At 54.9% G+C, this 25,825-nt stretch overlaps 1 protein-coding gene across 18 annotated transcripts in view; it reads left to right on the forward strand.

Annotated features, from left to right (window-relative positions):
- The window catches only part of HDAC7 (histone deacetylase 7), a 119,331-nt gene extending 93,757 nt beyond the window's left edge, over positions 1–25,574 (forward strand). For 12 of the 18 annotated variants that reach the window (XM_009675360.2, XM_068921186.1, XM_068921188.1 and 9 more), the window contains 24 exons: positions 2,575–2,771; positions 5,161–5,251; positions 7,115–7,226; positions 8,067–8,182; positions 8,359–8,481; positions 8,997–9,106; positions 9,550–9,666; positions 9,904–10,102; positions 11,436–11,644; positions 11,901–12,110; positions 13,801–14,026; positions 14,557–14,690; positions 15,604–15,724; positions 16,213–16,262; positions 17,724–17,831; positions 18,333–18,388; positions 18,687–18,774; positions 19,042–19,161; positions 20,181–20,278; positions 21,650–21,768; positions 22,001–22,134; positions 22,562–22,646; positions 22,996–23,134; positions 23,846–25,574. In XM_009675360.2, the coding sequence (XP_009673655.1) occupies positions 2,575–2,771; positions 5,161–5,251; positions 7,115–7,226; positions 8,067–8,182; positions 8,359–8,481; positions 8,997–9,106; positions 9,550–9,666; positions 9,904–10,102; positions 11,436–11,644; positions 11,901–12,110; positions 13,801–14,026; positions 14,557–14,690; positions 15,604–15,724; positions 16,213–16,262; positions 17,724–17,831; positions 18,333–18,388; positions 18,687–18,774; positions 19,042–19,161; positions 20,181–20,278; positions 21,650–21,768; positions 22,001–22,134; positions 22,562–22,646; positions 22,996–23,134; positions 23,846–23,891 (3,008 nt within the window). In that variant the 3' untranslated portion in view covers positions 23,892–25,574. The remainder of the gene's footprint in view (positions 1–2,574; positions 2,772–5,160; positions 5,252–7,114; positions 7,227–8,066; positions 8,183–8,358; positions 8,482–8,996; positions 9,107–9,549; positions 9,667–9,903; positions 10,103–11,435; positions 11,645–11,900; positions 12,111–13,800; positions 14,027–14,556; positions 14,691–15,603; positions 15,725–16,212; positions 16,263–17,723; positions 17,832–18,332; positions 18,389–18,686; positions 18,775–19,041; positions 19,162–20,180; positions 20,279–21,649; positions 21,769–22,000; positions 22,135–22,561; positions 22,647–22,995; positions 23,135–23,845) is intronic. The other 6 variants (XM_068921196.1, XM_068921193.1, XM_068921192.1 and 3 more) reach the window with 1 other exon arrangement.
- The last annotated feature ends 251 nt before the right edge of the window (positions 25,575–25,825 follow it).

Raw genomic sequence — 25,825 nt, forward strand, 5'->3', positions numbered from 1 at the left:
ACTGTGTCCAGCCTCCAGGAGGGTACTGTGGGTGTCATCGTGCCCTTCTGATGGCATCGTACTACCTCCAGCCCTGGGGCATCACTGATAATGAAACAGAGGAACTTCCAGGCTCTGGTTGTTATCTTCCTCAACCTCGCTATCGTACTGGTTACAGTGTGGCAGACAGTGTGTAACAATTAGAGCCAATTAGCAGGGAGACAAATTAAATCCCAGGCAGTTATCAGAGAGAGCGAGGGTTGGTGAAAGAACAGAATAGACCCTGCGATGGGGTTTCCCTGGGAACATCGGGTCCTTTTTTAGCAAAGGCTGAAGTTGGGAATGTTTCTTTGCTGAGGAATTTAGCTGGTCCCTTTAGAGGAATTTTTACCCCCGTTGACCTAAGGGAGGTTTCCGTGTCTGGGCAGTGAGTGAAAGGCAGTGCTGGCCCTTTTCCAGCAGGGCTGTGCACCCTCTTGTATGCTCAGATGTGAGGATGGGTTTATTAATAGTCCCTTGGCCATCCTTACATGAACCCACTCGTGCTCCTTTGCATTGCGTAAAGGCCTGAGCCGTGCCATGAGTTTGCCAGGTGTCACCACGGAGGAGCTGGGAAGGGGAAGCACAGTGCACCTGGGTGGCAGATTGCCTGCCCGGGCCATGGGGCATGGCCCTGTCCTCTGCACTGGGGGGGGGGGGAGAGGTGATTTGTGCCAGGCTTGCTTGGCCTCACTGCTGCAGCGTTTTACTTAGCATAGGTTACTTTTGCAGAGCTTTTAGTCTTTCTTAGGTGTGTGAATTGCCTTGAAACCAGTTCCCTGAAAGCTTTGGCAGGAGGCGTGTGTGGAGGGGGGGGGTGTTAAACGCACATCATGGGTCAGGGTCCTGCAGAGATTTCTCTTGTAATATTGAAATAATCAGCGCGAGCTCCCTGATACTGTTGAGGCCAAGATTTGAATGGCGCAGGGTGTGGCCTCGTTCTCTTCCTATAAAATAACATTTGTGTTTGGTTTTGTTATTTGAACTGCTTTTGCAAAACAATTATCTTTCAAGCCTGTAGCGTCCTTGGCCCTGTGTCCTGCAAGAGCATCCCCCTTGCACTGTCTTTTAATGCTAAATTTCCTGGCCACCCACCCCTTTCCAGCTTCCTGTGCTGCAATGCCTGTGACTAAGTGCAAAGCTGCAGTGCCCATGGCTGCCTTGCAGCCGCTTGTGTTTGGTTTGGGGACATTGTGGGATAGTCAGTGCTGTCTGTATGTCCTTCAGTTGCTAGTGCGCACTGCCGTAGTCACAGATGTCCTTCCTCCCTTTGCTTGGTCAGCTTGCTGCCTTGTCACTGTGTCATTTGGAGCATCCCCCTGTGTAAGTACAGCAGTGCCAGCCTGCACAGGAGCAAGTGCCTGTCCCAACAGACCTCAGCTCTGCACTGCCCTTTCCTCCACTCTTTCTCCTGTCACTGGGCAGCTAGATGGATGGAGGCCCCTGCAACCTATGGCAAGCTATGCTGGATGGGGACACTGCAGGGTTAGCTCCGAGAGGGCTATGGGAAGGTTATCTTGGGGCAAACCGTGTCCCACTTGCCCTCGTTGTCCCTAGCCCGTGCTGCAGACTTGCACATCCCACTGCAGCCTGGCTTTTGCAGATGTCCTCATCAGTGCGAGGTTTGTTCCCAGGAAAGCCTAGGCAACTTGGCTGGTGTTGCTGCTTGTAGGCTGCACTTATCAGAGGCGCTGGAAGACAGGCTTGATGCTGGTCTCCTGTGGAGGCTTCCTCTATCTAATCTGTAATTGCCAGTTTATCAGGAGGACTAGGGCAGCTTGTTTCTGAGCTCCATTGGGACCCATTGCTGCAGGCCAGCCACAGTACAAAACAGGCTGTGGAGAAGTACATGGATGCAGATGGAGCACTGCAGCTTAGGGTATGCGGATGGCAGTGTTGCTAATTTGCAGGTGTGCCTTTCCTTGTAATAGTGCAAGTTGCAGCCTTTCTTAGCAGGGTTGTGGTAGTGGTATACCGTACCGACCAAAGGCCGCGGTGCAGGTGCAGCTGTAGGGGACCAGCTCTGCTTTGCACTAGTCTGTGGCGCATGCAGGATGAATTAAGCAAGACTTCAGGAGCTAGCTGGTGAGGATCCCCTGCTGCAATGGGTGCTCCAACAGTCTTAAGTTGTTGGGGCTATTTTAGGTATCCCCATGAGGATAAGGGCGCTCACCATGTGGGGAGGCAATGCATCCAGGCCAGATGTGAGTGTCTGAAGTTAGCAAAGTGATTCTCAGCCTTGGTGTCAGGGAACGACGCCCACAGCGCCTTAGAGAGACTGCCAGGTATAATATGCAGGATCTATGCCAGGCTGATGGGGGCCAAGCCCTTCTCAGTGGTAGGGCATGTTCCTTGCAGTGTCCACCTGTGCAAGGGGAGCATGCCTGGGGCCCATTGTGATGCTGCCCTTGCTTTCTCAGGGGACACAGGCCAGGCCCCAGGGAGCAGAGAGGTGTCTGCTCAGCTCATGAGGCCCCTTTGTGTGCTTAGACTTATCTGGGAGGAGGGATCTTGGCCGGGCAGTTACTGAGCTCTGCCTGCCTTGTGTCTTGACAGCTGCTGTGAACCCGTGCACCTCTCTGCAGGTGCCTCAGACCGCCCCCATGGACCTGCGGATTGGACAGCGCGTCGTCAAGCCCGGCTCTGACACCACCTTCCTGGCTCTGAAGCACACTCAGCAGCTGCAGCACCAGCTCTTCCTGGCCAGCCTGCATCAGCAACAAGTGGAGCAACTTGCTCATCAGCACGTGAGGGTATGGACACCCTGCAGCCCCTTTGATGCAGCAGGGAGCTGCAGCCACTTCTGGGTCGGGTGATGCTCATGAGGGTGGGTGAGGACCTTCTTAGAAGTGGTTTTGGTCTGCCTGTCCAGCCAGGACAAGGTGGCAAAACTCGCCAGCCTTGCTCAAGATACAGCCCCTGCACCAGAAGTGAATCCTGCGTTCATGCTTGCAAGCAGTGTCGTACTGTGTGCCAGGGCAGGAGCATCTGCTGCATTGGACACCTCCAGGGCCCTGTCCCTCACCTCCCAGTGTGGCAGGAGCCCTCTGCTGTCTTCCACACCACTCACATGGGGAACTCAGTGGAGGTGAAGATACCCATGAGTTGTGGGCATGGCTGGCCTTTTGGCATCCTAGCTCTGGTCCAGGAACACCTGTCCGTTGTCAAGGAGGAGGCTGCCTGCTGGCTTCCCTTTCTGCATCCGCTCTGCAGGCCTCTGCTCTGGGCACTTCTAAGCATTACTTTTCCCCACAAAGCCTATAGCTCTTGGTGGCATGCATATCTGCCGGCGCTGCCACTCCCCACATGGTGGCTGAGCTTGTCTGAGCTCCCATCTCTGTCAGTGATGGCATCAGCTGATTAAGAAAAAGGAGCCAGAAATCCCAGTGCTGTAGATGAACCTTCCTGGGTGATTTCTTTCCCCTGAGCTAGAGTCTGTAGTCCTTCTAAGCCTTCCCAGAGACCTTTCTGACATGAGGAGCCTGGTTAGGTAGCCAGATGGTAGCATTGTCACGTGTTACTTTCAACCCTAACTTCTGTTCTGCCAAGGCCAGCAGGAGGGCAGGGGCCTCCTGTGATGTGTGAAGCAGAGAAGTGTTTTCAGCCACACACCGTGTGCTGTATTAGGAGCCAAAGTGACTGTACAGGATGCCTGATGTCTATGATCTGCCACTCATATTGGCCTAGGCTGTTTCTCTGCCCTAAACGTCACAAAATCACAGTAAGATTTAGGTTGGATGATAGCTCTAGAGGCCTCCACTCCACCCCCTACTCAGAGCATCACCAACTTCAAAGGTAGACCAGGCAAGTTTTGACCATCTCCAAGCACAGAGATCCTCCCCCCCACCGCCTGGTCCCTATTGCAGTGCTGCACCATGCTCATGGGGAGGAATTCCTTATGTCCAATTGGAATTTCTCCTGTGCAAGTTTTAAATGTTGCCTTTTCCGCTCTGAAAACTACGTTCCTCAGAAGAGCCTGACTCCATCTTCTCTGTAACCCGCTTTCAGTGGCGGAAAACGAGGTTATGCCTCCTTTGCCTCCAGGCTAACCAAGGCCAGCCTCATCAGCTTCTCTCACATCCCATGTGCTCCAGCCATCTGCCTGCCTGTGCTGTCCAGTCCCTAAACCACATAGCAGTTGCAAAAGCTGCGCTCTTGTGAGCCCCTTGTCTCTCCTCTACATGCTGGCTGTGTCCAAGAGGTAGGAATGTCTGCTCCAGAGCAGCAACACCACTGTCAGTGGTGTAGAGTGGCAAAGGCCATCCCATCCTATCCCGCTTGCTGCTGTCCCAAGGCTATGTGTTGGGCCCAACCCTAGGGAGAAGCATTTACACTGTTGATTTGAGCCTTGCTAGTTCTGTGATCTCCTCTCTGGGTTGGCAGACAGCCTTTGCTGTGGCACAGGCACATTCATGGTACTGTCGTTATGTTTGCTGAGGAGCAGAGCCTACGTTTCCCATCTCCCTCTAGGCCCTGACTCCAGACCAGCACAGCCAGCATATCCCACCTTTAAGAGAAGCAGTCCAGCTCACTAGTTCCAGCAATCTTGTCTGGAAGGTCTGGGGAATCCACTCAAGATGCTCTGAGGCTTTCTGTGAGAGGCTGAGCATCAGCTTGATCCACCCTAGGAGACTTTGAGAAGCCCTGATGATGCTGCCATGAACAACGAGTGTTTAGAAACATTTGTGCAGATGTGACTGCTTTCTGACCTTCATGTGAGATGGGATCGCTTTTAAAAACATCAGCTCTGGAAAATGCTGAGATACAAACTTTTAAGAATAGTATGTTTATCTTTTCTTTTTTTCTCCCCTTTATTAGTCAGCCATGGGTTTTTTTTTTCATTGTATTACAACATGCCCTAGTTATAGATATGTCAAAATACCATGAAAGGCAGTAAGTTGAAATAGACTGGGTTTAGTTTTAAAATGTCTCTGGGGAGAGCGTCTCTGGAGGCAAAGATGCATCCGGTTTGCTATGATGAAACAATTTAACACGTTCTTGTCAGCCATTAGGTTTCCAAAAATGACATAACGGATGGTTTCAGACATGGTCCATCAGGTCCTGGAGGGCAAGAGGGGCCTTGTGCTGCATGGGGCAAGGACGGGTTACCTTGGTGCTGATATTACTCTTTTCCTCCCGCAGGTGACCATGGAGTCCCCGCACCGTGAAGCAGAGCCTGGGCAGCAGGAGCAGGAACTGCGGCAGATCCTCAATAAGGACAAGAGCAAACGAAGTAAGAGCATCTGCGTGTGCCATTCTGTCTGCCAGCGTGCGGCACCGGGCATGGCATGTCTGCCCAAGGGGCTGTGTCCCCAAAATCAGGGGACTGTGCTTACAGAGGGCGTGAGATCAGAGTGGCTTTTAGAAGGGGTCCTGCACTTTCAGCAAGCAGTTCTGCCCTTATCCAGACTGTGCTGTGCCCTCTCTTGATCTACAAGTGTGATAGTGGCACACCACTGAGCGTCTCTCTGTCGTGTGTGTGAAACTGAGTCTCGCACTATGCTTGTCTGGGCCCAAAAGAACAGCTTAGTATGAATGGGGAAGTCCAGTTTCTTCTGTGTGCAGCAAACAGCAATGCCAGCAAGATGCACCCAGTGGCTGGCATGTGACTTTTCGGGACTCCCTGGTCTGGCCAGTGTTTGTCCTTCATGTCCTTGGTAGTACCAGCCAGGTAGTTGCGTTAGATCTTCATGCCAGCACTGGATCATTCCCTACGGCCAACCCACAAGTGCTGAGCTGATGGTGCCTGGGACTGTCCTGTGCACTGACTTGGGCATGAATTTGTCTCTCGACCTTGTAAGCCCCAGGCTGGTGCACCCATGCCAAGGGGAGAGGTTAGTAGGTCCTCCTATGCTGGGCAGACAGGTCTGCGCTGCGGCGGAGGCTGACCTTGTCTGGCTGCAAGCCCCATCTGGCAGTGAAATGCATCCAGCTGCAATCTTCCCACGCCATCTAGTGCCTGTCCTTGCAGAGGGAGCTCTCAAGAGCTCCTCCGAGCTTTCAGAGGTGCGGAGCCCTTCAGCAGGACCCAAGGATGCAGATGCAGTCTGCACCAGATAGGCCTCAACCGTTCTGAGATTCTTGTGATTCTGACTGTGCTGTTCCCAATGTCCATGAGCCTATTGCCCACCTGCCCTTTGAGTCTGGGCTGTGTCTTCACTGCAGCATTAACTCAGGTGCTGCCCCCAGCATGACTTCCCTCTGACCCCAGCTCCTGTGGTAGTGCTTTACACCAAGCTAATGCCTGATCTGGATGTGCTCCCACTCAGCAGTAAGGATGCCAGCTGCACCACGCAGATGTTGATATTTTTCCCATGCAGTCCATTAGTTTCCGTGTGTCTGCAGAGGACAGGCTGTTTTTCCAAACTTCAGGGTTGATATGGCTAGTTGCAGCACTGAAAACGCGGTGCCTGCCCCTTCCGTGCCACACCTGAGCAAGTGCAGCCCCTTCAAATGTGGTCAGCTCAGCAGAGCTGAGCGTGACTGCCTACATATGGCCTCCCTATGCAAATTAGGAGTTAATCTTACAAATTAACTGCAATAATTTGTTCTGAGGTTCTGAATGCTGGTATGGAAGGAAAAGTGTGGAGCATCTCTACTGTAACTACAGAGCTTTTTTGCTCTTGCTGGAGCAGACAGCTTAGGATACGATCTGTCTTGAGCGGGAGCTTGGGAACGGGCCTTAGTCCAAAGTGGGGGACTGCATGGGAGCTCGAAGAGTGAAAGGGCATGGTGTCGTCGGAGAGCCTTCACAAGGATCCTGTACCCCCATGTGAAGTTTTGTCATTGCTGTACAAGCCATGTTGTGCTTTATGCCCTCTCTGTTCTGTGGGCATCAGCTTATACCTGCCCCTGGCTGGGGCATAGCTGGGTGCTGGGCCAGTTCAGAGCTAGTACAGTCATGCTGGAAGGACCTACTTCCCACAGAGTTGCAATGCTGATGCTTTTGGCTCAGGCTGCTCTAGTGGGACTCTCCAGCTGTCTTGACATCCCTTGTCCAGCCATGAGGAGCCGTAGGGCACGTGTCCCCAAGAACCCTTTGGGGTAGCCCATGTCTACTTCCAGCCCGGTGTGATCACTGCTGGTCTTCATGCAGGTGCTGTGGCTAGCACAGTGGTGAAGCAGAAACTGGCTGAGGTCATCCTGAAGAAGCAGCAGGCAGCTTTGGAGAGGACCAGCAACACCAACCCTTCAGCCATGCCATACAGGTAAAACAAGGGCACCATTTGTGGGTTGTCCAACCTGCTGAGAGCAGGACATATGCTCAGGGCCCTTACAGTAGAACATTTCTTGATGGCTGTTTATCTTAGTTGAAATCTGCTGGGGTGAGGTAGCTGGGTTCAATGTTAAGCGTTTGTGGCAGGTGGATGTAGCTCCTATGTTGTCTTCCCTGGCCTTATTGGACTTCACTGACTAGTCCCACTCCTGACTCGAGAAGTACTGTCAGGCTTCTTGTCTTTTGTCACAAGACAAGGTTGAATCCAGACATGTCCCTAGGAACCAACTTTGAGGGAAAACTGATGCACCCACCATGAGCTGGGAGATACCACAGATTAGTCTCACTGCCTTGCTGCTCAGTTAGAAAGATGCCAGAGGCTTCACAGTTTGCTCCGAGCTGGGCACAAGGAGGAGAGACCTGGATTCTCCCAGCACAAGACAGTGAAGCAAGACTTGCTAGGTTCTTTGTGGACGAGCAAGGGCTTTGCACTCGTTGGAGATGCTGACAGGGAAGCCACGTTCCCAGCCCTTGGCAATGCCTTGTGTAGGAGCTTGCAGTAGTGGATAGAGCAAGCCTTTCTGGATGCTGGCAGAGCACCTAGCGCACACCCAGGAAAGGCAATGCCTCATCTGCCACCCATATAACAGAGGGCATAGCGCGGTTGGGATTTGACTGCCTGGAGGCTGCATCCTGGGGGCTCAGTCCTGTGACTGAAGTCTCAATGAGAGACATATGGGAAGGAGATGCTGGGGGTTGCCTAAGTCCAGAAAGTGCCAGCTATTGGTCACAGCAGTAAAAAGTCTCTAAGCAGGGTGTCTTCTCCCCACAGGTCTCTGGAGCCTCTGGATCCGGAGGGCCCTTCCCCTCCTGTGCTCAGCACCTTCCTACCCCCAGTCCCCAGCACTTCTCTTGACCCCCCAGAGCATTTTCCACTGCGGAAGACGGGTAAGGCCTAGGGGCTAACACCCATCTCCCTCCCGCTCTGGTGCCCTGTCAGCCTGCACGCAGGGATCGCAGGGATTGCTGGAGCCCAGAGGTGGGGTGGGCTGGTCCCACAAAACCAAGCCGGCTGTGCTCCCATCCCTGCTGGGGCCAGGACTGACTGACTTGTGTCTTTGCAGCATCTGAGCCCAACCTGAAGGTGCGTTGCAAGCCCAGGAAATGCCTTGACCGACGCAAGAACCCCCTGACCCGGAAGGAGAGTGCACCTCCTTCATTGAAGAGAAGGCCACCTGAGGCAATCGGTGAGGCCTTTGCCTGGACTGCTGTGACTTGGGAGTTGGTACAGACTGAGGCCAAGTTGGAGAAGCCGTGATCTGTCCAGGATCCTGCAAGATGTCTGTCTGGGGGATTGGAGAGGGGAAGTCGTGTCTTGGGGGCTCAGCGCCCTCCTCAGGGTGCTGCCCATGGAGGAGCATGCCGTGATGATGCAGGGACAGATGAACCAGGAAAGGATGTTGCCACAGACATACCATGCCATTTTTTGGGCCTGTGAGGGACGCACAAGGCTGGAGGCGTCCAAGCCCCGAGAAAACGCAGCTGGCTGAGCTTCCTTGCTGTGATGTGGTGCCTTCCAAGTTGGCAGGAAGACTCTATCTCAGCCATGCCATATGGCTGAAGGGGTTTTGATCTAGGAAGGCAATAGAGAGTTGTTAGAGGGAGGTAGGGTCAGGTTTTGGGTTATAAGGGATTGGGGCAGGGGCTGTGCTGCCCTTCTCCGGGTGCCTGTGTCCATCTCCCCTGTTTCTTTCCTGTGCAGACTCCTCCCCGAGCAGTAGCAGCACCCCCGTCTCCGGCTGCAGCTCGCCCAACGACAGTCTCCCAGCAGAGCACGGAGCCCTCCCCGCTGCGTCCAGCATGGCCCATGAGGTGAGTTCCTAGGACCTTAGAGCCATAGGTCTTGCAGGGTCAGGGTTTCCTGACTCCAGGGTTTGGAGTCCTGATTTCCTGCTAGACCCTGACCCGAAGCTCAGGATAAGCTAGCATCTCTCTGGGAACCCCATCTATGAACTCTGCTGCCCAGGACTGCCCCCATGTGTCTGAGCCCTGCTCTCCCTGGCTGGAGGGATCCTTTGCCCAGCCCATCACTGCTCCCTATGCCCTGCCCTGCTTAGCAGTGTGCATTTGTTGTCTCCTAGAATGTGTGCTATCCCCATGGGTCCCTAATGCCTCTTGCCCTGGCCCCAGATATTCCCCCAGGCAGTTAAGACTCAGCCACCCTCTTCTGTTGCCTGCCCCATGCCTGAGCTGCCTTGTCCCATGCCCAAGGTGCCATTTCCAGAGCAGAAACTAATGAAATGTGTTTGGTACAGACGCCCCTGGCCCAGCGCCTGATGATGCAGGAGAGCTCACTGGCCCAGTTTGCCCTGCAGAGTGCAGCCTCCCTTCCAGCCATCACGCTGGGATTGCCGGCTACCACTAGCGCCAGGGTAGGTAGCCAGGTTGTAGGTACCCCTAGAACTGGACAGTGGGTTCCCATAGGGCAGGGGGAGCCCGACCTATGTTTGGGCCTGGGGTTCCTGGGCTAGAGCCAGGCGTTTGCTGGCTCTGAGTATTCAGAGATCCTGCCCACAGGCATGGCTAGAATACGCCATCCCCTCTCCATACTGTGTCCCAGGCTCTGCTATCCCAGCATGTTGCTAATCCAGTGCTCCTCCTCTCTGCAGGGAGAGGCAGATCGCCGCCCCCTCTCTGGCCTGGCACACCGGGTACCTGTCCTGAACGGGCCTGTGCTCACAGGCACCCATTCACCCATGTTCATACCACCTGGCTTGGAGCAACACGAGGCCGGGAGCCCTTTATCCCCTCGGCTCCAGCCTGTCATCATCCTCGAGCCCTCTGTCACCCATGCTCCTCTCGTGGCGGGTAAGCATCAAGCTCTTTGTGTGCCCGGCACTGAGGCTGTGTCAGTGCTGGTGAGGCTCAGCATGCAGCTTCATTTGGGACAGTCGGGAGGTTTCTGGGGGCATCCAGTCCATTGCACCAGAAAGGCCCAGCAGCACAACACAAGTTGCTGCTGTCCTAATAGAGGAGACGTGCCCAGAAGTAGCCCTTGGTGCTGAGGCTGGCTGGCATGTGGCCATTTGTGTAAACTCTTGCAGCCTGCAAACCAGCATGGTGGTTCCAGATTATCTGCTGGGAATAGCTCTGGTCTGTTCTAAATCTGAAATCACATCTGGGAATTGTTCAGGAGTGTGAACAGAGTTGGACTGGTTCCAATGCCTGGGAACAGCAGTGGCAGTGTTCAGTTCCCTTGCATCTTGGCACAGGCCAGAGATGAGATCTGATTCTCTGTTACCTTTCCCTGAGCTGCGGTCAAGAAGATGGAAGATGTTGACCTTGGTTCCGTCTAGTTAGCAAGCACATCCTTGCCTTGGGCTAAACCGGAGCTCTGCGTGCACCACAGTCTTGTCAAAGCAAAGAGCCATAGCTTTGGCTCTTTCATCCAGCTGCCCCTCACCGTGCCAGAGCATTGAAAGCTGGGCTGGTGTTGAATCATTCACCCTTTCTGCAGCCCAGGAGCATCCCTCCAAGAGGTCTTTCATGCATCTTTGCAGGCTCCCCTGTGCCAGCAGGTTTCACTGCTGACCCTGTGCTGAGCAGGGCAGCTCAGACTTCTTGGTGTGCCCTTAGCTGCCTTGTTCCCCCCAACCCTTTTGGGTTATCAGCTCTGACTGAAGGGGAGGCAAAGCTGACTCCTTTGTGTTGCTTCCTGGCTTCATCTCTCTCCTTGCCCTGTGATACTGCCCTGTGGTCCTGCAGTGAAGGAATCTGACCTTGCTGAGGATGGAACAGGGGCTAAGACGATTTAGGACAGCCAGAGTCTATGCACAGGTCCCCAGGGGCTGCATGGTGCCAAGGCAGGGGGACAGAAGGAAGAGAGCCATGAAGGTGCTCTTCACCCATCCCGGCCAGCTGCTTGTTACCCAGCCTAGCAAATGCTGGGCTACATCAGGACTCCTTCCCAGCATGTTACCCAATCTCTACAGGCTAGGAAAGCTTCTCCCCTGCCCAGAGAAACCAGTATTGCTTCCTGCACGTCCTTCTCCCGCGGGCTTGCCAGTCAGTGAGTAAGGCAGACCCATCTCTTAAGTTTGCTGGACTGGGATGCCCAGGACTGCTGCTTGCCATGGTGTGGGATGCCATGTCCACCCAGCATACAAGGCTACCTCTCACCTCTGCTTCCTCTCCCCTGCAGTGCCAGGTCTGGGAACAGTCCCTTTCTCCTTCGCCCCCTCGCTCATCTCTACAGAGCGTCTGTCACTCCCAGGCCACCATAAACCGCTGGGGAGGACCCGCTCGGAACCCCTGCCACAGAATCCCAAGGCTATCCAGCAGCAGCTGGTGTACCAGCAGCATCACACCCAGTTCCTGGAGAGACTCAAGCAACAGACGCATCTGGGCAAGGTAAGTCATGGGGATTCAGTGCAGGGGAAGCAGGAGGCACCAGGAGAAGGATGCTGGAAGGGTGCGAGATAGTGACCCTTCCTGCTGGGCCAGGAGTAGCAGATGTCCAGGGTTGTCCAGCTTCACTGGTTCCCTCATCCATGGTGCTCTTGTCCTGAGATGCTCTGCCATCTTCCACAACCTCCGCAGCTTGGTTTGGCCTCCATCCTGACCCCTGTCACCTTTCTGTGCTCATTTGTGACTCCTCTATCTGCAGCGCATGGCTAAGTCCAGCGAGAAGCCCCGTCTGCGGCAGATTCCCTCCTCGGAGGACATGGAGGCAGAGGGGACGCTCCCAGAGGCTGGGGGTGAGAGCAGTGACCAGGCAAGGACACGCATGGAGCCCACACGGCCAGGAGGCAGCGTGAAGGAGCCGGAGAGGACGCAGAAGATGGTGCAACCACAAGAGGAGCTTGTTCTACAGCAGGTATCCTACGCCTGGCAGAGATCAGAGAGCCCAGGGAGGGGTGCAGGCTACCAGTTTGAAGCAGTCTTCTTCCTGCTAGGCATGAGAAGTCCATGGAAAGTCGTTGATGCCTTTCCTGAGTTGGCACAGAGCTATGTGGAGCCCTCTGGGTAGTTTGAAGCCTACAAGCAGGAGAGGACTGGAAGAGGTGGAGTTCCCAGCCTTGTTCTCATCTCCAGTCCTGGTCTAGTTGCTTTGAGCATTAGTCCTCTGTTCAAGTTCCTTGGGATGTGGATGGTGCTATTTTTGCAATTATTTGGTTATTTTCTGTAGTACTTAGTGCTTTTCAAAGAGATGGAGGGCTTCCCTGGCCTTTGCCCTGCAGCTTCTCTAGCCCTGCAAAACCGTGCTTTCCTTGTGTCTGAGCATGTCGTGGTCTGTAGCCTGTCTCAGGTTGCCTCTCCAAACAGGGAGACTTGTGCCCTTGCTGTCACGGAGTACTTCTGCCTCAGTTCCTTGTCTCTTTCCAGACCAGGTTCGCGGTTTACCATGAGGTTGGCATTAGTACTGCAGCATGGGCAGAACCGGGGGATGTGGGCAGCATGCCAGACACAGCTGTCCTGCAGTTTGAGAGAGACCTTTTTCTCCATCCATTGGTGTTTCCCTTTTGAGGCTTTGTATAAAACCAGCAAAGCTGGCAGCATCCTGACCCTAGGAAGATTCAAGTCAGACCTTGTCAAAGGAGACCCCACACGCTTCAAAGGATGCTTTACATGGCCAATGTCTAGACTCTGCACAGAGCTACCCAAGCTGACGCTGCTTGTTAGAGCTGCCTTGCCTGGCACTCCAGAATCTGCCTCTAGATAAGCTGGGCAGTGTTTTGAAGATACCTGTGTGCAGATGAGCATCTAAGGAGGAAAAGGAGCGACTTCCCATTAATGCCAGAGTCTGAATGTAGCTTATGACTGCGTTCACAGGGAACCCTTGGAGCTGCTCTGCTTCTGACGCATCCAATTTGTGTGACTTTGTGCGTGTTTTCTCTGTGGAGGATGCTGTGTCCTTGGGAATCTTTCTCTGTCCTAGGGCAGAAGTGTCTCTGCCAGGACAAAACACCTCTCCAGCGTATCAGCGTATGCAAGGGGTTAGTTCAGTTAAACTGTCAGGGATGCTGGTAAATTGGTACCCTCCAAAAATGAATTCCAAGGGAAGCTGACAAAGATGTGTCCAGGCAGGCACTGGGAGAGAAGCCATAAAGGAGATAGTGCGTGGTGTGTGGGTAAGGGCACAGGCACCACATCTGTCCCTTCCTAGAGCCAGGGACAGAGATCGCTAGGACAGGGATAAAGTGCTGCAGCCGCCCCGGGTGCCAGTGAGGCATCATCCCCAACTGGATGGGCTGGGCATCACCCCCAACTGCTGCGCCTTCAGCAGGCTTGTCCAGCAGTGCGAGACTGTGCCAGCAGAGAGCAGCAGATACTGTGTGACATGTCCCAGCTCCTGCCTACTGGCTTGGAGCCACCCCGTATGGAGGGGACTGCATCAGATCCAAACTCTCCTGGAAGCAAGACTCTTTCCTGGGCTGGGAGGGTGCACTGCACTGGGTTCCCTTTCCCATGCTGGGTGATGCTGGGTCCACTCTCTCTGCAGAGCAACATGTGGCACGTTGGCCACCCCTGGGGATGCCGTGCTCACTGCTGCCTCTCTCCATCAGGCCTATCTCTGGGATCCCTACCAGCGCGTGCAGCACCAGCTCCTCAAGCGGCAGCCCCTGTCTGACTCCCCCATGGTCCCGACTGTCCATGCAGGGCACAGGCCCCTTTCCAGGGCTCAGTCATCTCCTGCCACTGCGACTGTCTCCCTTCCTGCCCAGGATCCAGCCTCCAAGACGCTCTCTCTGCCTGTGCAGGAACAGCCAACCAAGCCGCATTTCACAACAGGTTTGGCATGTCCCCTTCACAGGGAGCATCTCTGGCACTGTGCCCGGGTGTCAGTGCTGGAGCAATAGCAGGGCCCAGGGAGAAGAGATGGAATTGGGGATGCCCGGGGAAGCTTAGTCACACTCCCATTGAATCCTGGACCGATACATTCCTGGGAGTGCTCTAGCTGCTGGCACAAAGAGCGGAGCAAGTGCTGAGGATCCCACCCTCCTCAACCTGTTAACCGAAGTCAGTTATTACAAGGTGATCTGACATGCCCTTTCCAAGCCATCCTGGTCCAGCAGTGCTGGTGAGTGACCATTTGGGCTCTCTTGCGCACCCAAGGTAGGATTTGCCTCAAGCCTCTTGAGACAGAAGCTCCCAGGGTCTGAGGGAGGTGTTTTAGTCAAACCAAATAACCAGCAGAGTTTAAGGTCCCAGCTAGTGGCTCAGTCCCTGAAAAGGAACTGAATTAGGGGCAGCTCAATCAAGGCCTGGGTTTCCAGTCTAATGTTGGGACTGCAGTGCTCTGACCCACTTGTGCATTGCAGGGCTGGTTTATGATTCGGTGATGCTCAAACACCAGTGCTCCTGCGGCGATAACAGCAACCACCCAGAGCATGCGGGCAGGATTCAGAGCATCTGGTCCCGTCTGCAGGAGAGAGGGCTGCGCAGCCAGTGTGAGGTGAGTCCAAGGGGCAGAGTGGGAGCCAGGTGCTTGTGAACCACTCACAAGAGAAGAGGTGCTTGTACAAACAGATCTCATGTTAACAGTGTGAGAGTGATAGAATGCTGCTCCTATCTCCATCCTTTTCCTCCCCAGATCTTCTCAGCCTCTTTGTCCCCATCATCCAGCAACAAAGACCCTAGGAGAAAGACTGGGCTTGCCTGTTGCTGGCAGTGCCAAGATGCAGCTTGCTGATCTGGCCATCTCCTTCCTCCAGCTTTGGATTGCAGCAAGAGTTTGCTGTGCTGGAGGATGGGCGTAGGGATAGGTGTGATCCCTGTTGAGACAGCATTGAGGCTTTTTGCCAACTCAGGAGACATCAATGTCAGTTCTGGTCTTTTAGAAACCTTGCCCTGGTCTAGCTAGGCTGACCTTGGTCCACACAAGCTTTACAACAGTAGGAAAACGATGCTGACATTTCCTGCCTGATGTGTGCCTACAGGTGAAGGAGTTTGATTTAGTTCAAATCTGATGCAAGAAGCACCATGCTCAGGCCTGCAGCTCTCTCCCCTGCTGCAGAGATACAGGGTTTAGCTATAGATGTGGCGCAGAACATGCCACGATCACACGTTCTGTCCTGGTGCAGATGATGTTTGTCCCCTTTCTGTTCTGAACGTCCTGGGACCACTGTGTGGTTTCCACCATCAGGGGCTTCTTCCCTTAACTAGATTGGAGCGAGAAGCTGCTGGGCAGAGTTGGGGCTCCTGAACTTCTGGGAAAGGGGATGGCACTTTGAATCACTGATTCTCTGAGCTTCCAGGGTCAGGGAGCAGGGCAACATCTGCACTGTGCCCACCACTGGTATGCGCGGATGGGAGAGCTCATGTCTCCCCTCCTGGAGCAGCTTGTTCATAGCTCCTGTCTGCTGCAGTGTCTGCGGGGACGCAAGGCCACCTTAGAAGAGTTGCAGTGCGTGCATACTGAGCGCCACGTGTTCCTCTACGGCACCAATCCCCTCAACCGCCTTAAGCTGGACAACGGGAAGCTAGCAGGTGAGTCCAGCCACATCCATACCCTTTCCCCAGTAGCTGAGCAGCAATGTGCTTGCTGCCAGGCCCTTGCCCTACTCACCCAGGTGCCCTGATCCTCAGCACCATAGCAGGCTCAGCCGGATCAGGCTACCCTGAGCCAAGGCTCTGTCCCTGCTGCCCTGTTGTCAAGGAAGGAAATAGCACTCTCTGCAAATGGCACTGCCCTGCCACCAGCAGCCCTGCCTGGGCTCTAGAAATGATGCTGTTCCCTCATGTATCAGTGCGCTCACCTTGCACCTTCCTTGACTGCTCCACACACCCGCACCAGCTCTCAGAGCATCCTCAGCTGTGGGGATCGCAGCCAGGCAGCTGCCCATGCCTCCCATGGAGGCTGTTCCTAATTATGGCCGAGCAGCCTGGCCAAACTTACCTCCTTGGTACCTGTGTGTCCTGTCCATGAACATCCCCACTTCCTCCTCTCTGAAACTCTCACTGTCCTCTCTCCGCAGGGATCCTCTCACAGCGGATGTTTGTCATGCTGCCCTGCGGAGGGGTGGGGGTAAGTGCTTGTTCTTTGCCCTGGCCAATTTTGGAGAGGGTTTTTTATTTGTCCTATCCACACTGAGGGCCTCTTTGTGGGTCTGAGTGGAGAGGGAGCTTCCCAAGCCCTTTGGGCTGTTCTCAGCTCTCATTAGCTCTTTTTTGTGTGCTGTCTGAGGGAGCTCAGAGGCCTGGAAATGACCTGAGGGTTGAGGCAGCCTCTGTCCCTACCCTCCCTGCAGGGAGGACAGGCTCAGCCAAGGCCCAGGCAGTGACAGCCTGCATGCGAGGCCAAGGATGGACATGGGAAGGTGTCCCCTCCTTGTCACCGGCCTGCCAAGGTCGGGTAGCCTCAGGCAGGAGCGCTCCATCGCTGGGCAAGAAGCTGTGGTATCAAAGCTTTCCTCAGTCCTCCAGGCTGTCCCAAGCATCTCTCCCTTGAAACAAGACCCCTTACTCCAGGGGGTGCGGTAACCAAAAGCCCCTTAAAGCCATTCCTAAGAGCTTGGGGAGCCAGGAGGGAACGAGCTTGGGAGGCAGGTGGGAGGCCTGCCCTGTGCACCGGGTCCAATGTCCCAGCAGGTGATGGTGGGACGTCCAGGGGGATTTACAAGCCGTGGTCTCCATTGAGGGAGGGGAGCAGTATCATGGGGATAGCAAGCTGACACTTCTTTCCAGACACTTCTGTTGCCTCTCCTTTCATAGCTTGCTGCCCTGGTTTCTCTCCATTCATTGCATTCTCCTCTCTTCCTCTCTCTCCCCCTGTCTCTGTCGTTCTCTCTCTCTTTCAGGAAGGGTCTCACTCCATGCCTTCTTGCTGCCTCTTCTGGTTCTTCTCCTCCCCTTGCCCCTGCTGCTGGGCGCCAGCTCTTCTCAGCCCCGTTTGCATCCATTTTTCCTGCTCTGCCTCCCCCTCCCTGCCCTCCTCTCGCCCGTGCCCCGAAGGCAGAGGTGGGGCTGGATCTACCCCTCTCAGTGGGCAGAGGGGAGCCTTTGAGTTGCACACATGGAGTTGATCAGAAGAGACTGAGTTTTCCGGCTCTGACTCGGCCCTTGACGTGATCCTGATCAAACCAAGATGTTTGGTTAAGCAATAAAATAAGATAAAGAAGGTAACAAGCGTTTTCTCAGTCACTCCTTCCAGCCCCTGGGTGCAGGGTGAGATGCTCTGAGCAGAGCCCATGGAGAGCCCCCACCACCCTGCTTGGCTGGGGGCTTGGGCTGGCCAAGCAGCACGTACGGCTGGTAGAGGAGCTGCTGGCCTGACCAGCAGCACCAGGGAGCTGACATGGGAGCCTGCCTGATTGCATGCAAGGTAGTCTGGCTCCATGGAGCCTGGCACTTTTGGCTGCGCAGGACATCAGTCCCTGGCACCAAGCAGAGAGCAGGGCACCTGGCAGAGTGCACGGGTCCCCCGGCCGAGATCTCCTCCGTTGATGCCCTGTCCCTGTCTCTGACTGACTGATCCTCTTGCTTCCAGGTGGACAGTGATACCATCTGGAACGAGCTGCATTCCTCCAATGCTGCCCGCTGGGCCGCAGGCAGCGTCACCGAGCTGGCCTTCAAGGTGGCCACCAGGGAACTTAAGGTAGGGTGGCAACACATGGCAGCCCAGAGCTGTGCATCACCCCATGGCAGGGTGAGAGGGGAGCTGTCACTGCCTGTGGGGTTTTGGACGTTTGCTGCAGTAGGTTGTTTTGTCTCTAAGCCTCTCGGTCTCCTGATGACAAGCTTGGGAGCACTGGGGCCATCTGGCAGCATGACCCTTGTATTTGGCTGTAGGGAAGGTCTCTGCCAAAGGACAGATTTGATCCCTGGACAGCTGAACTACCTGCACAGAGGTTTTTTTAGGGTGTCACATACCAGCCTTGGTGGTCCCAACATCCCAGGGCACAGGTTTTTCCTCTCCTCAACTGGCACTGGGTGCTTCCAGGCCACCACTGCTCTGATCTTGATACCTAGCTGTGCCCATGGGTAGCCAGGGCCCAGGCCCTCGTCTGTGCGGAAGGACTGGCCAGCGCTGGGGTGGCGGGGGTGCACGAAGCTGGGAGCAGTGGCTCTGATCACCTTCCGTTTGTTTTGCCCTCAGAATGGCTTTGCTGTGGTGCGGCCCCCTGGACATCATGCAGATCCTTCCACTGCCATGTAAGTCCAGGCTGCCTTTCAGCCTCCTCTCCTCAAGCTGCAGTGCTTTGGGCTGGGATGTGGGAAGCACCGAACACCAGGTCCCTGTGGACACTGTCGGAGCTGGTTATGCAGCACAAGGGGTCCTTGGCTTGAAATTGCCAATTGCTCCAGACTAAACCCTCCCAGGACCAATCCATATCCATACCTGGGGGGAAGGGAAGGGAGAGACCATCCTTGGGGGAGCTGACAGGCCAGGGTGGAAAGATGCTCAGTAAGGGCCCCAGAGCATTAACCAGCTCCAACTGCCTCTTTGCAGGGGATTCTGCTTCTTTAACTCGGTGGCCATCGCTGCCAGGCAGCTGCAGCAGAAAGGGAAACTCGGCAAGATTCTCATTGTGGACTGGGTAAGTTGTGTCTCTCCCTCAGCATGTCCCGGCTCTTCCCCTGCCATAGCTGTCCCCAGGAGATGGTATCTGCAATTCCTCCCGGTGCTGGTTCTGGAGCTAGTCTGGAGAGCAGGGAAACCTCCCTTCCATGTTCCTTCCTTCAAGGAACATGGCCCCTTAGCTGGGTGCAGGGGGGGGATGCAGTTGTTTTTCTGCTCTGTTAGGCTACTGGGCCACACTAGAGGCTAAACAAAGATCACTCTCCGAACATCTCTCTCCCTCTAGGATGTTCACCACGGCAATGGGACACAGCAGATCTTCTACAGAGACCCTGACGTTCTTTACATCTCTTTGCATCGTCATGATGATGGGAACTTCTTCCCTGGTAGTGGAGCTGCTGACGAGGTAAAAAGCACAATTGAGCAGGCCACAAAGTCTGTACAGCTCTGCCCCAGGGACAGCAGTGTTGGTGACAAGGGCAACGGCAGGGAGATCAGGGCAAGGGCGTGCCGGGATTGATCAGTGGGTAGTTTTGTGTCGATACCTTGCAGGCTCCTTTCCCATTGATGCCTGAACCTGCTTGGTTCACTTAGCTGACTGGAGAGCCACTTTAGAGGCTTGGACACAATATGTCCCTATGCTGGAATTAAGAGTCTGGGCTTTAAAAAACACCCACATATTGCAAACACTGTTTTTCTTCCCCCAAGAGGGTGGTGCAGCCCTGGAATAGGCACCCAGAGATGTGGTGGGGGGGGGATTTCTATCCTTGGAGGTGGCCAGATTCAGGTAGATAATCTTTGCTTTAGTGTTGGGGACAGTCCTGTGAATGGAAGGTTGGACTGGCAACCCCCAGGTGTCCCTTACCACCAGTACCAACACCAGTCTGTGGCCTCCCCAGAGGCTGAGGGATCCCCATTGCTTTGACTCGTTGCAGGAGAAGGGCACCTGATCCCACGTGGTGGGACATGGTGAAGCATGGAGCTGCTTGTTCCTCGCTGACATTTAGGAGAAAGGGGGGAGGGTGTCTGGACCCCTTAAGGGATATGAAGTGGATCCCATTTCTAGTCTGCTTCCCGTAGGCTCCTTTCTGCAGCCACAGGCTCCTCTTGCACGTCACCGCAGCCTGCAGCCAACAGCACAGGGACAATGACTGATGGCTGCAATGCTCTGTGAAATGTCAGGAAAACAACACAGCTTCTGGTATTCTTCAGAAAGCTCCTTAAAGCCAGACTGTTCCTGTGGCCAGGATTTGTCCACCAGGCAGACGCTGGCAGCGGCCCATGGCTCTGATACAGAGCAGGGGGTATGGAACACCCAACCCTGCTTCCCTGGAGCCTGACAGTGATGGAGCTCAGGCAGGGAACAGCCCCATCATCATTGCAGTTCACATCCAGGTCTTCACTGCTGTCCTCATTCCCTTACAGGTTGGCGCCGGTGCTGGTGAGGGATTTAATGTCAATGTAGCCTGGACTGGGGGACTCGACCCCCCCATGGGTGACCCTGAGTATTTGGCAGCTTTCAGGTACTGTTTCTTGCATTTCTGTTCATCTCCTCTTTCCTTTGGCCTCAAACTGAGACAGCCCCTGTCCTCAGAGGTTCTGATGGGTGCTCTGAACCCTTAGTAGGGGAGGAGCAGTTCAGGAATAGGGGCTGCAAGTCCAACATGCCACCCCCAAACTGCCTCAGCAAGGGACAGGGCTTGTCAGTGGGGCCCTAAGCATGGTTGGAGACAGCCTCCATGTGCGCGCTTCCCTTGCACCCTATCTCCCCCTGGTTGTGGTATGAATGACATGGCAGAAATGAAAAGCAAATGTGTTTTACAGAACCCATGAGCCATGGGCCTGCCAACCCTCAGAGACACCCACCACTTCTGAGGTCCTGGGCTCAGCCTGGAGGATAGCTGAGGCAGTGCAGAGCAGTGGCATTGCCCGTGGCCTTGGTGTCTTCCCCAGCCAAGCCTGGAGCACTGGCTAGGGTGCCCAGGGTTCAGGCATGCCCTGGCCCTGCCTGTTCTTACAGACAAGTTGTGAATTGGCCCGTGAGGATGGCCAAGAGTCCTTGGATGCTGTCAGCCCTGATGCTCTTCCCACGTGCATTAGTTCGATAAGTTCTATAAAAAATTCCGTTTATATGAAAATGTGGCTTTCACTATGGTTTCCTTCAAGATGAGGAATTGCTTTTTTTACAGATGATTGACAGTTGCCCAAGGTCCAGGCAGGGCCCCAGCATCACACTGACTATCCCAGAGCCCATTTGGTTTTGCTGGAGACCTGGTTCCCTAGGTACAACGGGCAGCAAGGACCCTCCAGCAAAGAAAGCTGAAAGGGACAGGGCCTGATCTGTCCTTCCAGACAGGTCCCTGGGCTGTCCTGTTCTCGAGGGCTGGGCTCACCCTGTGCAGAGTGTCCAAGATGTCCCAAACTTTGGCAGCACAGAGGGCCATAGGGCAGGGTTTTCAGAGAGTCGTACTCAGCTGTTGCTTTGTCATCCCATTCCTTTCCAGCCTGACAGCCATAGCCCTTTTCCCAGAAATTATTCAGGTGCTTCTCAGTGTGTGTCACTTTGACTTCTGTACTCTGCAGATTTCTGCCCTGTGTAGTTCTGACTGTATCCATCGCATTTGTTTGTATTTCGTTCCCTAGAGCTCTGCCCTCTCCCTTTGCCATTGGTCTCATCCTCCAGCCATAAGAGAGAGCATAAGCCACGCTCTCTGGAGAATGCTGGGTTATGTTACGCTGGTTGGGGAACTGCAGGTTTCAGAGCTGTTGTTTCTGGCTTGCTGCCCAGCTTTGGGGTCCCCAGCCCAAGGTTGCTCCAGGTGCAGAGAAAAGGGTCAGATCAGCACCGAAATCAGATCAGCACCTAGGACCTCTTATTTTTTTTTCTCCCACAGGACAGTGGTGATGCCAATTGCACATGAATTTTCCCCTGATGTGGTGCTGGTGTCGGCCGGCTTCGATGCAGCTGATGGCCACCCACCACCATTGGGTGGCTACAAAGTATCTGCCAAATGTAAGGAGCTGGAAACAATGCTGGTGGGCTGCTGAATCAAAGCAGGCTGCTCCTGCTGATGATCCAGACTGGGGCTGGGACCACAACTGTAGGGAAGGTGCTGCTCCTCATACGGCAGCTCTCTGCGGAGCAGGCAAAGCTCTTTGGGGTATTACTAGCATGGCATCAAAGGCCACAGCCCCAGTGTCTTTGGCAGGGAGGCTAACAACCACCCCTTCGCCTTCCTCTCCAGGCTTTGGCTACATGACGAAACAGCTGATGAGTCTGGCTGGGGGAGCCATAGTCCTCGCACTAGAAGGTGGTCATGACCTTACGGCCATCTGCGATGCATCCGAGGCCTGTGTGTCAGCCTTGCTGGGCAATGAGGTGAGAGCCTGGGGGCTAGTGAGATCTGGAGGGGCCACATTCCCATGGTGGAACTGGGAGGCAGCCTGCGCTCCCCATTCTCCGATCAGGACCTGATGGGTTGCCTGGGAGCAAAGGGGAGCATGGGTCTCACTCTCCAGAGAAAAGGAGCTGGGTGGACCTGTGTAGGCAAAGGTCTCGATGAGCAGTTTGAGCACAGGCTGAGCAGCAGGTGAAGCAGCAGGTTCAGATCGCTGCTGCAGTGGGCAGAGTTTGGAGCCCTGAGCTTCAGCTCTGCTCTGCTGTGATCAACCTCACTTTGCACTCAATCAAATTGACTTAATGCTGCTGACCACAGGCTACAGCTGTTGCAGCTGTACCTGTGCTGCGAGCCGAGCCCCATGCACAGCTCTCTCCCTCTGATGCCCCGTGTCTCTTCCTTTGGCAGCTGGATCCTCTCCCAGAAGAAAGCATGAGGCAGAAGCCAAATCCCAATGCTGTGCGCTCCTTGGAAACGGTGATCCAGGTCCAGAGTGAGTGTCCCAGGGCCAGCGTCCCAGGGCCAGGGTCTCAGGCAGGAAGATTAGTTTATGTGAAAGGCCTTAGTATTGGCATTTCTTCCCTACTCCAGTTAACCCTGTCCCCGTTGCACACTGTCCCAGGGCATGTGGTGCACCCACATCTCAGCCGTCCTGGCCAGGGCTGTCACATGCCTGATCTGCTTCCTAAAAACCCCAGTGGAGCCCTTCATCCCCCCTCCTCCCTGTAGAAGGGTGATGCCCCATAGAAGGGTGGTGCACTCTCTGCAAGAGGAGCTGCCCAGAGAAGGGAGACATGGGACATCCCTGTCCCAGCAATTTCTGATCTTTGCTTCTCCACCAGGTAAATACTGGGTTGCTGTACAGCGCTTTGCATCCAAGCTGGGGTGCTCCTTCCTGGAGGCACAGCACCACGAAGCAGAAGAGGTGGAGACTGTCACAGCCTTGGCTTCCCTCTCGGTGGCTGTGATGGTGGAGAAGAGGTGATACCCTTAATCAGTCCTGGGAAGTGTGGGTGCCCCTCACTCCCTGCGTGTCTGGCCCTGAGCCTTGGTAGCAAGAGGGTGGCAGTAAAGACAGTCCATGTGCCACTGCTAGATGAGATGCTCAGGGCTGTGCTGGCTTTAAACAGGTCTTGGGGTACAGGAAACAGAAATTAAAACTGTTGTCCCAACCCAGAGCTCTGATCCTGTAACTCTTACATTCCAGACAGATTTGACCCCAGAGTTCGGCACCAGTGGGTGGTGGGGTGAGGTCCTACATCCACACAGCCAGGACCTGGGTTTGCTTCTAGGGGTCCAGTGCTGAGCCCTGTGCCCTGAGGATTGCCCAGTGCCATGGGACCAGCTGTCTCATTGAGGTGGGAACACTTTCTGGAAATAGTCCTCAAACCCAGCCAAACAAAATGAAAACAAACCCAAATCCTCTTTCCTTCCCATAACCTGCTTACAGCAGGGTCCCCATCTGCCCACCACCGTGTCTCATTCTTGCCAGGGCTCAGCTGAGGTCCACATGGGTCTCCAGGCTGGGAAGCGCTGGGAAGGTGGGAGGCCGTTGTGGAGCCCCAGCCCCAGAAGTCAGATATGACAGAAGGCCCCTCCATTGCTGAGAGGGGTGTGTTGTGGTGCACTGCGGGAGAGCAGGTCTCCTCCTCATCTCCTCCTCATCTCATGTGCCATATTTCTCCATTTCAGGCCACAGGATGAGCCAATGGAGGAAGAGGAACCCATGAACCAGTGATGAGCGGTGACATTCTCTGCTCCCCTGCTTCCAGGAAGTGGCTGGACTCTCCTGAGCCTGGCACTTGCTCTTGACTCCTGGCTTCCTGTTTGCCACGTCATCCTCACTCCCTGAGTCACAGTCCTTAAATGGCCTGGACCTTCGGCTCCCACCTCTGCAGGTCACCCAGAAAGGATGCTCCTGCACCCACCTGGAAGATGTCCTCCTGCTTGGGACCAGTGGAGAACCACAAACTCCTTTGGCATGGCACGTCCTTGCAAACCCAGACCGTGCCTGCCATCAGTCCCCAGCCTTCGGGACCTCAAGCCCCTCTGGGGACATATGTTGAGAGGCCTCCACCACTCTGGCTGTGGTGGCAGCCAGATGCAGACCTGCCCTTCTACTGGGATCTTCCTCACCCTTGGGGAAGGGGGTGGGTGTGGGGATGGATGTTGTGGCTGTGCTGCGGATGGTGAGAGCCGCCTTCAGGACTGCACCCAGAGCTCCTCTCCGGCCAGCCAAAGATCCCTCTGAGAACAGCCCTGTGCTTTGCTCCAGAAGGGAAGGCTCTCTGTGTCTCCTCCTGAAGGCTTGCCATCCTTCTGCAAGGTGCTCCCCTTCCTCTCCCGTAGGGCATGAGGTGGGAGCGAGTGTGACAGTGACATGGGGTAAGAGCCTCACTCTGCACAAGAAGGGTTTGGAAAGCAACAGATGATGCATAAATCACCTTGCAGTGAGGAAGATCAAGGGCTGGAGTGTCTGCAGTGCCCAGGATTGCACCCATGGGACATCCTAACCACTAACCAGAGTATGAACCCTCTGGTGCTGGGGCTCTGATTTGCACTATATACATATGACATGTGCTAATGTGAACCTTACGGACTCTTCTTTCCATGGGAATTTTGGGAACAAACACCTCTTCACGTGGACGTTAACAAGGTGCCTTGAGCCCTTTCAGCAACCCAGCCACCCACTGACCTGAGGATCTGTATCAACGGAAACCCCTGTGATTTGTAAAAGCAGGGGCAGCCCAGCTGTCTTCCAATGACCCACCTGGAGATGGTGGCACCTGGTGCCCACTCTCCCTGTGGCTGCATGCCCCAGTCTAGCCCCAGGCTCCTCTTCTCATTCGGCCCCAGTCCAGCTGAGATCAAATCAAATCCCATAGCCCTCTGCTTGGCGCTTATCTCCCCTGTAAAGTCCCAGCAATACTGCGCTTGTCCCTGTTTAGACTGTCTCAGGGTGACAGAGACGGGGTCAGCCCCCCCCAAACAATGTGTCTATGGTTTTGCCCTTTCCCTATCTCATACTACAGTGGGGCATCACCCAGCTCCTGGCACCTGGCACTGAGAGCCTGGTCCTTCCCTGTGTCTTCCCTGTGCCCTGTCAGTTGGACTGGGCAGAGGAGCCAGCCCACAAACTCTGATCCTGCGCTCTGCAAGGACAAAGCCCTGCTTGGGCTCTCAGCATCACAGTGCTGGGCTGTAGCAGGGATTGGGGATAGCAGGAGCAAGCAAATGGCTTGGGGATGGCACAGGGGGACCAGGGCCTCACTGGGCTGTGGAGGAGGGGACAGGGCAACGAGGTCTGGCCAAGCTCTGGAGGCTGGCCAGGCTCTATCTGCAGGCACAGGGAGGAGAAATTTTGTAAAAAAGTAACAAAGGAAAAAAAATATCAGAAGAATAAACATTTCTTTGTCTGAAACTGCTTGGAGCTGGGGTCCAGCAGTGCCGACCGGTGGCACAGAGGCTTTGGGGGGGAGGGGTGCGAGGTCCCTTGTGTCCAGGGGCACACAGGAAAGTCATTGTGGCCCCAGAGCAGGACTGCCTGTACCACCCTCTCTTACTGCTCTTGCAAACTGTGATGCCCTCCCTTTTGCTTCCTGGGCTCGGGTACCTGTGCTCTCCTTGCAATATTTGGGGTTCGTGTACATATGTCCCTGCTCGCTGTGCTTC

This window comes from Struthio camelus, chromosome 28 (assembly GCF_040807025.1).
Source record: "Struthio camelus isolate bStrCam1 chromosome 28, bStrCam1.hap1, whole genome shotgun sequence".
Taxonomy (NCBI): Eukaryota; Metazoa; Chordata; class Aves; order Struthioniformes; family Struthionidae; genus Struthio; species Struthio camelus.